We start from the raw sequence: 12,204 nt of genomic DNA on the forward strand, positions 1-12,204 counted from the left end.
CCACCACTCCATTTCTTGTCCTTCTTTATATGACAGTCCCACACTGTTGCTTCTCTCACCAGCTCCACAAACAAAAAAATCTTACTTTTTTACATCCTCATTAATGCTGCAGCGGGGCATTACAGGTTTCCTGTGGCTGCAGCACAGGTCTATCCATGTGAGTGTGGCGGAAACACATTCACTGAATATTAAACTGCTGCATCTTGTTTAAAGCATGAAATCAATACAAATACAGTGCTAAAAGAGGATAATTGTTACACATACTGAATGTGGGATTTATGCATTTTCTCAATTTGGTTGTTGCTATTTCACCTATTTCATGCATCCTGACCACTTCTCCAACTCCATTTATACTTATTCACTCTGTGTATATCTGCACTGCAATCATGACTTAGAATGTATCCCCATTCTGGTCTAATAGGCAAAGTTAATGTCGTGAAATTAAGTTGAACTGAAGTAATGGGGGCCGGGGAACTGTGAAAGTGGGTGAGTTCATGACCAGTCTTGGTTTTATACAGGAAAAGATGGGTTTAACCTCTCAGTAATTTAAAGGTATAATTACATTTGTATTTATCGTCATATATCTATTATTTTCTTTTTGACTGATGTCACTAGATTGGTTGTCTTGAAAGGTATGATGACTGGGTGGGGATTAGTTGTAAAGCAGGGGAAGGATGGGATTATACAGGAATTACTTCATATGTTGAGTCTGTTGATTTATAAACTGCAAAATTCTAATAAATTAAAGTTTTTCTATGATTTATTTTCAAAAAGAGCAAATTAAGATGCCTTTAAATCAAAATATACATATATATGCCTTTCATCTCAAACCTGACTGTCTTTATGGCATCAATGATGATAATGAATAAAAAAAACAAACAAACAAACTCTGCTGTGATCTCAAGCAGTTTACCGGCAGCAGGGGGAGCGGTGGTGACCTCCACTGGTGTGTGTTTATGTAGTGTAATGTTGACTGTTGACTGGAACCTGAAGGGGAAATATACCTTACTTTGTGAACATAATGAGGAGAAGGGGTTAAAAGAAGAGCAAGAACGAGAGACTTTGTGTGATTCAGTGGTTAATTTAAACACATAGCCACACACACCCCTAATGTGTGTCATTTCTGACTACCTCACAGATCATTTTGGGGCGATTAAACACAACAACACAATCCTTAATTAATAATTCTTGAAGCCGATCCTTTGCTTTGGCTTTAAACATGTTTTCCTTGTATGACTTAAATGTTTCTTCTCATTAGAATTTACTCTCTATTATCTCTGTGTGACTAACTAATGAATTACTGAAAACTACTGCATGTAATCACTGTAATAAGTGGAATACAATAATTATTAATGGCGTTTCTTCATTTTCATTGAACAACATTTTTTGGCCATACTGAAGCCCCAGCCAAAGGTGAATAACTCAAGTTTGGCATGAAATTCCCCAGAAAGAAAAACAGTGGCATTTTATGCACCTTGAATAAAAACAGGCTCTGGACTTTGAGCCACACATAATGTTCCCTCAGTATGCTCTCTAAATCAGTCACACTTGGCAGAAAGCGAAAATTGTTGTAATTAATGCTAATTCAGCATTTAATAATAAAGGGCAAGTTGAATGCCCTGCCCACACTCTGTGACTAAGCTGTCACTGTTAGTTCATGCTGATACATAATCAGCACAAGAAAACTCAGTCAGGCCGCCGCCTGCGATGTGAAATTAGAAAATCATTAAGTCTTCTAAGATAAAGGACGGAGAGGAGTGTGGGTGCAGTGGGTTCGCAGGTTGTTATGTTTAATAAAAAGAGACAGACAAAAAAACCCACAATGTTGTGTTTGTGTCATTATGTGAAGATAATTGAGTCTGTGATGGAAGGAGCATGCTCTGAAGAACATGAGGTGAATAAACAAATGAGAAACCTAAAAGCCAAAGCTGTTGTAAGCACATAATCTGTCTAACTATGTAAGGTCACCTTCACTTCCACAATATATATGCAAATCTATAGAAATCATTATAATCTGGCTGATGTTTACCTCAGACTGATATGAATGTATGTTTAGCTTCTCTGTACAGCATCTGCACACATCAAAAATATTAAGGTTCCCACTTCTACCAACTTATTTCCAAGCAATTACAGCAGTCCAACTGCTGACGTCTCAGTTAATCCCACTTCCCATTAGCAGGAGGCTAAAATCTGATGAGCGACGATTTAAAACACATGCTGGGTAATACATTTTGACTTTGACAAGCACCCCGTGCTTAGTTCTCAGCATATTACTGGAGCAGGACTACTTTTTTTTAGGGATAAAATAGCCAAAAATGGGTCATGTTATTGGCACAAAATCAGTTGAGACAGGAAACCATAAGCATTTGGTGTGTGTGTGTGTGTGTGTGTGTGTGTGCGTGTGTGTGCGTGTGTGTGTGTGTCACCATCCCCTCAAAGATGTTTTCAGGAAAACATTATGAAACTGTAATCAATTCCTAACCTAAATGAAATAATAATCATGATGGTTTTCTGATCCAGATTTGAATTCCTGGGGCTCACATAAATCATTTTGCGACTGAATTTGTAATGCCAATGTGTTTAAATATACCCGTCAAATAAATTAATTAAGAAAAATAGCCGCAGCCCTGTAATGTATGACCGCTAACAAGTACCCAGTTTCACCAACACTAGACTGTTCAAAGTTGAATTATGTCTGATGATACATTTTTGTGGCCCTTCACTTCTTACATGAAGGACACTTGACTCGTCATCTGTGGGTCTAATTGGAGCTCTAAGGCCTATTCCATACAGGTATTTTTGGAAACTTTAAAATAAAAAATACCTATGCACAGAGGAGCTATTTAGCACAGAATTAACCTCTGTTAAGTCAGGATCACAAAAATCGTTCATACTTTGAATTCTGTAGGTTCTAAATTACTTGCCACTTCCTCTGCATCTGTTTTCACACCCTTTTCTCTCTTTCCCCTCACCTATGTTTTTCTGCCTTTCTCCACCTTTACTCATCCCCTCGTTAGATTAGTTTGTATATAAGTCCAGTCTTTAGTTTTTCTCAAGTCATCTGTTATTTTTGTCTGTCCCTGCTGTGTATTTTACTTGAAACTTCATCCACTGATCTGCCTACAGTCCCCTGCATCTGGTTCCATCATTTCGGCTCTCAAATACCTATATATGTGTGGACGGGGCCGAAAGTCTAAGAAATAAACCCAGATGATGTCATAGTGATTTCATCTGGCTGATTGAGGCTAGGACCAGAGAGTGTATAATCATAAAGAAAGCCAGTGTTACAAAACGGTGTCATGGATTTTGAAAGACATGAGCCTCAGAAATGATGTTATTGATTAGCATTATGGTAAATGTAGGATTCTGAGGTTTAAACCATGCAGAGGACAACACTCAACATATCTGAGCATCTGATTTTGTTTACTCTTCATAAAATCCTTGAGTCCCCAAAGGTTATCATATTTCATTCCTGAATGCCTGAAATATTCCTTAAATCCATGACACTGAAGCTGCCCTTAACAATTTCTGTCTCTTGCTCCTGTCCTCATTTTGTAAAGAGGGCTGTGTGACAAAAGTGGGTTTCTCCAAAGATAAACAAAAAAAAGCTGGGGATTCCAGCAGAAACAAGAGAGCAGCTGACTGCTGATTAAGTGTTCGTGTAACCTGACACTGGTTCTGCACGTCTCCACCAGGATAAACTTACAGGACAGACAACCGTCGAACTTTTATCTAAATATATGCTGTCAGTTATATTTGATAAAGAGTGGGCGAGTGTTCAGAGTGGTTCAACCTCTCATTTCTCTCCTAATGCGCTAAAATAAAAAAAAGCACACACCTGTGCAATTAAAACAATCATAACCACCAGAGACCCACTGTTCTGCCGTGAAATCTAAATCAATATTTTACTGAGAAAGTTTGATACTACTATTTGAGCTTTGATAGGAGGCCGATTAATATTCAATTCCTGCTTTTCCGAAGCTTTGATGTAGGCTCACTGCCTGTGGACACAGATGCCCACATCAACAGAGAAAGCAAGTCAATAATTCTGATAAAAAACAAACGCAGTGTGCAGGTTGCATACTTCCTGGAGAAAGGTTTGTCTGATATCTAGTGCCAGCACAGTACTGCAGCAGAGTCATTAAACCGGAAGGCAAGTCAGCATTTTTTGCACTTCTGGTTCCTTCGTCTCAAAGTCAGTGGGTTTTCAAGCTAAAGAGATTTTCACGTTTTGTCCTAAGACATAAATGAGGGCAGTAATAACTCCAATCATGAATTTGAAAGCTTTTACAAGTCTTAAAAAAGGCTGTTGCTAACAAGTGGCTAAATGAGACCACAGAGGTTGTTGGGAACCGTCACTGCTCGATCTCAGGCCGTATCCGAAATCACTCACATACCATTTCATAGTGTCGTCTGAATGTATAGTGAGATTATTATACCTCTGACTCAAAGTATCCCACAATGCATCATGAAAAGCAGTGTACAACAGATGGTCACTAACCAAGCATCTTACACCATCATGCATCGCACTGGAGGGAAAAATGTAATTCCCCTTGTTGTGTCTCAAAGAGTTCTTTTTTTTGACTGATGAGCTCACTATATAGTCTTCTATATAGGACTCCCTAGGTAGGGAACCGCGAATGAGTGGGTGATTTTGGATGCAACCTGACTTGTGCATGCACAAGGGCGTCTGCCATCTTGAATAGTTAGGTAGGGCAACATCCCTTGAAAACAAACACACAGAGAACTACAGCAGTTGCTATACCTAGCTGCCCTAGATGGTGGAAGCTCTTAAGCATGTGCTCCTCAGATCAGGTAGAGGCAGTTTAGTGTCCGTTACACATCATCACTCCCAATGCAGAAACTTGCCTACTCGTGTGTTAAACTTCACCTGCAAACTATTCTAACATAAGCTTTCCAATTTGTAGATCTTTGGAGAAGTGTAGTTAGAAGCAGGGGTGGTGATGCTGAAGCCATGCAACCTTGGGGTAGTCTTGCTCAGAGCTAACCATTACCTTTTTGCCTCTTGCAATTGCATTTAAGCCTCAAAAGAGCTTATTTTTCCTCAATAAGCCAGAAACCAATGGAAAATTCCCATTGGCTGACTGTCCAAGAAACCAGGGCGATGCTATCTTCCAGGTTAGCCCCCAACATTACTTCACCCCTGATGCACTCTATGATCACAGAGGTTTTTTTTTTTTTTTAGTTTATTGGTAACAACAACAAAAATAAGATTACTTTTACAGAATAACACTTTCACCACTGTGTGTACAAACAAACATGCATGGCAACACCCTATGGATTTATATACTGTAATCTGATCGGCGTGATAATCATCATGACTCACTGAGAGACACAGGAGGATTAGAGTCCCTGTAGTATTAGATTGCCTTTCTCTACATCTAACAGTGTGACCTAAAGCCTGATGGTCAAAAATAACCCCTGGACCGAGGAGATAGACACGAGAAATGAGCAACAGTCTTTCTGAGAGATAGCCTGCATCCTGTCTGCTATTGATTTGGCAGATTGGAGGTGATTTTATGCCAGCCCTAAGACTCTGGTCTGTTTAAGGCTAGTGGACATTGATGTGTCATAACTGAGATAAAAAAAAAACAGGTCTGCATTATCCCACACAGCAGTGAATTTAAAATGATGTATCGAAGAATAAGGAGGAATTATTCATAAACATCTGACCTGCGACTGACTAGACAGGTCTGACATTTTAATGATGTCACATGGTGTTGCTACATTACAGGCCTTAAACCACGGCATGACTGATATTTGCAATGCCGATGTGAAGCATTTTATCCGTCACCCCTGTTTCACCTTGAGCCTCTTGACCTGCTGATGACTGCTGGCAGCATGCTTGGCTCAAACCATTTTCACCTGTGTTTTTACTTGCTCCAGATGCCAGATAAATGCCTGTCCTATGCATAATATTCTTTCGTATTTTTTGACCTCTTAATGTCGAACCGAATTCTGTCTTAAGAACTGATTTTCTCTGGTTTGAGTCTGCAAACCCCCTCCTTTTGTTTTTCTAGTGCTTTTCCAATGACACAAGACAAACGCACAGAGAAGAGGAGGTGAACTGTACATACACAGATACGGAGAACATGTCATGTCACGTTATTTATTCGTCTTCCTGTGTGTGCAACGCGTGCGTGGGTGTGTCTATCGCCATTATCTTACCTCTAGGTAGACGACCCAGGGCATCACCAGCGTGGCCACCAGGAGGTCCGCGACAGCCAGGCTGACGATCAGGTAGTTGGTGGTGGTCTGCAGAGCCTTCTCTCTGGACACAGCCATGCACACCAGCACGTTGCCGAAGACGATGACGAAGATGAGCAGGGTGAGCAGCATGGCATAGTAGTTGTAAGGGTGCTTGTGCTCTTGATCTGTTTCGTTGAGGCCCCATGTTCCATTATCAAAGAAACTGTCATTGTAGGCATACTGGGTAAAGACATCCATTAGCTGTGAGTGACGAAGGCCAAGAACAGGCCCTGAAAAACACGAGAGGGAAACAGTGTTTTTGAATGTACTTATATTAATGTGAATGTTGGCAGTTTATGAAGTAAAAACGCTGTAATGTTTTTTAAGTGTATCCGTGCAGAAACTGCTTCGCAGGCGCAACTTGTCTATTAATCTCCTCTCCCCCACTGCGCCCAGTAATGGCTTCATCTTTATAATAGATTTTACTGGAGGTTCCAAAAGTGTATAAAATGATGTAAAATGCATCCACCACATCCCCGTCTGACATCTCTCATCAAACTATAACCATAAAAACCCTGCTATCTTTAATGAACCTCAGATGAAGTCTTTAAGAGGTTCATTTAAGAAACTGGCAGGAATACAAATGCGTCCCCTAATGACCGTAAAGTCTACATTCACCACAACATATTGTGATGTACTGAAGCAAAGCCTTTTTCCCCAGTGCGGCAACTTTCTTTTCCGTTTACAGCGATTCAAGAGGCTGAAGCAAAACACAAGAAAACACTCAGATAAATAAACTTTTTCATTTAATTTCACTGTGAGAACAAAAAGTACTTTTCATTGAAAGACTACAAGTACGGCTGCTTTCACACCAAAGCACACTGCATGCATCCACACGGCCTAGAAAATATTCTAAATACTATATATCACAGTTTGCAAATTTCAAAATATTTCGAAACCCTGTATTCCTACACCCAGGTTTAAATTACGTAGCAATCTTCTCCTTGCTCGCATTTTGTAGATGCATTGCTTTATTTCTTGGCACGTAACCACCACCGACTGATGATCAGTGGGACACTTATTACAGGCCAACAAGGCTGCCAGATGGGAGAGTCACACCACAGGATATTTGTAAGGACACCTGGACACATTTCTATCTGTTTTTGCGGCATCAAACCTCCTCTGTTGGGGTGTTTGTTGTTACAAAAACACCTATGATCGGGGCAACCAAAACAGGTATTTTTAGCCACACCATGATGCTCTCCTAACCCTAACCACCCTAAGTTGCTTTTGTGCCTATACAAAAGAAAAGCATAAACACAACATTGTGACGAAAGAGACAGAGAATATTCAACCTGAACAAACTACAAAATTGAAACATACTTGGCTTACACGTGGCTATTGGGTTGCATGCCGCCTTCAGCAGCTGGCCGACATTTGAGCTGCGTTGCTGATGTACTTGTGAGTGTCCACATGCGTCCTCGTGTGCGTGCTGGTAAAGCTTGGGATACAAACTAAATGGAGACATCGAAACACTACTCCGCTGTGCTGCTTGTGTTCTAAAAGTCTCCAAGGTATTTTGAAGACAAGCGGCGTAGTTCAGGGTGGCTGAAAAGCACACCTAGCAGACTCAATGTGTCTTTTGTTTAATCAGTGACGAGCACAGCCACTTATATTTGCATTGACTTTTTTCTTACTTGCATTATCGGCATCAAATAATAATGGGACGTCTATGTGTTCGAATTCAATGCATCATTATGCATGATCTCTGTAAATGACTCCTTTAACGACCTCGTTCGCAGTCAGTCTAACTGTGTAACACCTCGCAGTTGCTGCGCTGCAAACAAAACATTGCATATATTGTGCGGGATATGATTACAGCCTGGATGTTCCTCGGTTTATGAATATTTGAAGTCGGCTCACTTTGATGTCTGTGTTTTTTTGCATCATTTCACCACTCCTCAGTGTTTATCTATGTCATGACTGACTCTATATTTTATCCCGCGCTCTGATTTGCCATCGTTACGTTATGAAAACCCGCAGCTGCAGACTTAATGAAGCTGCACGAGAATAATGTAAAAAATACACCGACACGTCTTATTTTACAAAAACTCTTAGCCGTGCAGTTCCCTCATACCTGGATTAATGTCTATGTCATTCTCCGCTTTCCACCGGCTCCATTTTCAATCCCTCTCCCCTGTTCACTCACACCATAATTGGTTCTGCAGTCTCCGAGGCTATCGCTCCCGCTGACGAGAATCTACTTCAAATCCCCATTTACATCCAACTCGTTTTACCTGTGCATCCAATTTCACTTTCACAACCCAACAGTTATTTCCCTTCCCCTTGTAAATCTGTAGATAGCTTTTGTCTCTAACCTTGATGTGACATGTCCGACGACAAAGTTCTGCTTTGATTTTGAGCACCTTTAGTACATAGACACATTTTGTATCTCTCCCTTGAGTACCTGCAGGTGATGCTACGCAATCAGGAAGCGTCATGGTTCGTCATGGTTTGTATTTTTGGTTTGATCACCGCCTGTTTTATTTTGTGGATTATATCCTTGTGCGTCTTGTGTTTCTTTCCACTTTCTGTCTTTGTCTTTTTCTGACCCTTTGGCAGAGTACACCTGTGTATCGTTAGTTAATTAGTTCCTGTGCAGCCTATTTATAAGCCTGTGTTTTTCCGCCCTCTTGATGTTGATTCATCTGCCTATCCTGTGTCCGTTCCTGTCTCTTGTGTCCTCTGTGTTCTTGATTTGTCCTCTGCTTTTGTATTACTCTTTTGTAATATTTTTTTTTTTTTTTTTTTTTTGTGTGGATGTCAACTTTATTTTATCAGAGCTTACCTTTGTTTTTCCCAACCTGCCTAACTCTGTATGCCCTGCATTTGGTTCCCTTTTGAAAAAACGTCAACAGGATTACAGTCGGCGCTCCAACTTCAAGACTTTTTACTTCAGAATTCATTGATCCCTGAGTGGTTGCAGGGGAAGGCCCAAACCCTGCATCATACTTCATGCATAAATGATAAGTTCACCTCTGTTTCAAAACAGCACTCACAGGCCCATTTGGACACTGGAACGGTTTTGGCTGCTGTAATTCCTACTCTTCAACAAATGGACGGTGAAGAGACTGCGTCAGTCCAATATAAGCGATGCGGTACAAAATGTAGTTGTGTATTCCTGAGTTCAGCCAAAGCTAATGTGGGGGTTCAGCACTGCCAACACACTTTTCACATGAGTCTCCCTATTTTTAAACCGTACGCCTGATGGTCATTTCATAGTGAAACCTAACAAATGGGTGTTTCTCAGTTTTTGTGTGGGATACGTGTCGTGCCAGGCAACCTTGTGCAAACGCCTTTTCGATCCTGCGCTCGCTCAATTACTCCACTCAGTTTGCCGCTGAAAAAACAGGTCCCAAGAAGAAGAAATATGCTTCCAAATGTCACTTGATCTGGTATGAGGCTTTCCCCTTCACTGACATTTGCCTCCTGTCTCATTTCTGTTGGTTTGACCTCTTTGTCCATCTTTTCGAAAGTCTACCTGGCAATGAGGGCTGCTCAGTGTTTGCACTTTAAGAAATTGACTTTTGATCGCTTTTCTTTGCACATTTTCTACGTTTATTTCACATTATTATACTATGACCCATGAAATTAACACCATTTAAAAGTCATTTTTTTCTCTCAAGTCCTTCTATTTATTCTAATAATCTCTAAAGAAAAAATCCACAACTTTTTTTATCAGTTCAGCAGGAAAACATTACTGAAAACACGAAGAGGATTTTGTATCATTCAGTTAAATGAAAGCAGTGAATCCTCAAATTAGCTTTAGTGGGACTGGGCATGTGAAGTCCTGGTGGTGTTATGCAACGGTTTCTTTCTTTGGAACATGACTTATTGTGTCTTACCTATCTACAGATTGTAGAACCAAAGGGCAATATGTGACATACATTAGGGTTATCTTGAGCAAACCTGACATGTGAAGCCATGTTTTGTTTGAGGTTCTTCAGGCAGGGTTTTTCTTCATGGTATCTTTAATAAACATATCGTTTCAGGGTATTTCTTTATCGTCCAAAAATGCTCTGCCCTACAGCCTTTTTTTTAAACATTCTTGGGCTGTCTATGGAGCTCTTGAAGAAAGTATCGAATAATTTGAAAAAAAAAAACAAAAAAAAACTGTTGACTTGAGAAAGCAAAATTCTATAGAGATAATATAGTGTCCTCTCCCGCCTTATACACGCACTAAGTGTTCTTCTTCAGAAGTCCTTGACTATCTCTGTTGATTTTTAAGGACCTCAAGGATTTTCCAGACACGTTGCGCTTTGCGAAGGACAGACTGTCTTGGCTATATGTGAATTTTTTAATAGGGTCGGCTACGTCTAACCTGCGGTACATCTGAATGTCACTGCACTGATTGGATTACCTGACACTTTCACAAAGGTTCTGCATGCTTATCTCAGCCTTGACTGTGAACGTTAAAACCTGAAAAGGGTAATTATTGTTTGCACGCATTTTTTTTTTTTTTTGTTCCGATTGCCATTACAGACAGGATCAGATCACAATTTAAGGCCAACTAAAGCTGAATACAGGTAATATCACAGTGCATTGAACAAATGCAAAAAGCAGCGGCAGAAAAGAAGCAGGTACACAAAGATGTATTTAGCTTTGGATTTGTGCAGAGGGAACTAAAGTCTATAAGCGCCTGGAATTTGTGAGCCCAGTAGACAGCTAAATTAATAAGTAAAGTTACCAGAGGAGGGCAAAGGGAAGCCTTAGTGCAAGGAGAAAAAACTGATTTAGAGAGAAAGTGTAAGAGAAGAAAGAGAGGGAGTGAAGGAGTGGGTGAGGGGAGAGTGCTCCTGTTAGGATGTGTAAGCATTGCTCTGGGGCACCAGCCCGTGTGTGCACCCTGCAGATGCCCTGTGTTGTCTAATCTTATTTATTTGCCCGCTTTACTTCCTTCCTTACAGTACTTGAGACTGTTCTCACTGCTGGCCTGATAGCTGGTACTGGCTCAAAAAACACAAACCCTTCCTCTCTCCATTGCTGCATTCACTATCTTGTATTCTTTAAATGGTGTCCTCTGTGACCTGAACCTGAGTGTAATGATGATCATGTGTTTCTCCACAGGTCAGTGAGGTCAAGGTCAATGACAATAAAAACAGTTCAGTGTCTCGCCTAAGAAATTTTCAACTGAGTGGATACGTATGAATCAGTGTCCCCTTTATACACATTTGCAGCCCTGTCTCATTGCCAGGATGTCAAATACTGATGTTTTGTTACAGCCCTTACCACATTCACAGACACACTTAAGCGTCTGCATGGATTCCAGCAGGCTTTTAAGTAACTTAAATGAAAACATGTCTGCGTCAATATGAGATAGTCACGGCAAAGTTTCCAAACAGACAATGGTCAGGATAGAGTGGCAGGTTACACACAGGGACCTTCACTCAGGAGTTTGTGAATCCAAACGTCAATGATGTTTTCGCAAACCCAACCATTTTAACATTGTTAGAAAGGCTTTCCGGGAGGACAGCTTTGAATGACGCTGAACAGTACCTTGTGCATCTGTATGAGGCAGCAAGAAGTGTGACAGTGAAGCATCTTTATTTGACGACCTTGGATGAGAACGCTCTGCTAGTCCTGGCAGTGTGTGTGTACCATCCATTATACAGGTTGTCTACTTAATGGTGTTGTCTTACAATGATGTGTTACAGGCCAGTTTAACGTGATCGTATTTTCTTTTCTAAGTTGAGGCAACACATCGTTAAGCATTTTTATTCTTTTTGAGTGTGTTTAGGAACTAATACTATCACAACCAAGACAACCACCATCCTTGACCTGCTTCCTACCCATGCAAGTTGTAATAGTGGAGGCCGCCTGACCTGGCCAAATGCTCTGCTCCAAACGCTTGAATACAGGTCTCTTGGGGTAATTGTTTTTTTCCCTTGTGACCTGGGCATGAATAATTAGTATTCTTTCAATATTTTGGAACAC

General features: G+C 40.6%; 1 protein-coding gene across 2 annotated transcripts in view; it reads right to left on the bottom strand.

Moving 5' to 3' along the window:
• The window catches only part of drd2a (dopamine receptor D2a), a 47,631-nt gene that overhangs the window by 16,227 nt on the left and 19,200 nt on the right, over positions 1-12,204 (bottom strand). For both annotated transcript variants that reach the window (XM_030402897.1, XM_030402887.1), the window contains exon 2: positions 6,190-6,500. In XM_030402897.1, coding sequence (XP_030258757.1) covers positions 6,190-6,468 — 279 coding nt within the window. In that variant the 5' untranslated portion in view covers positions 6,469-6,500. The remainder of the gene's footprint in view (positions 1-6,189; positions 6,501-12,204) is intronic.

Source organism: Sparus aurata, chromosome 2 (genome assembly GCF_900880675.1).
Source record: "Sparus aurata chromosome 2, fSpaAur1.1, whole genome shotgun sequence".
In the NCBI taxonomy this organism is placed as follows: Eukaryota; Metazoa; Chordata; class Actinopteri; order Spariformes; family Sparidae; genus Sparus; species Sparus aurata.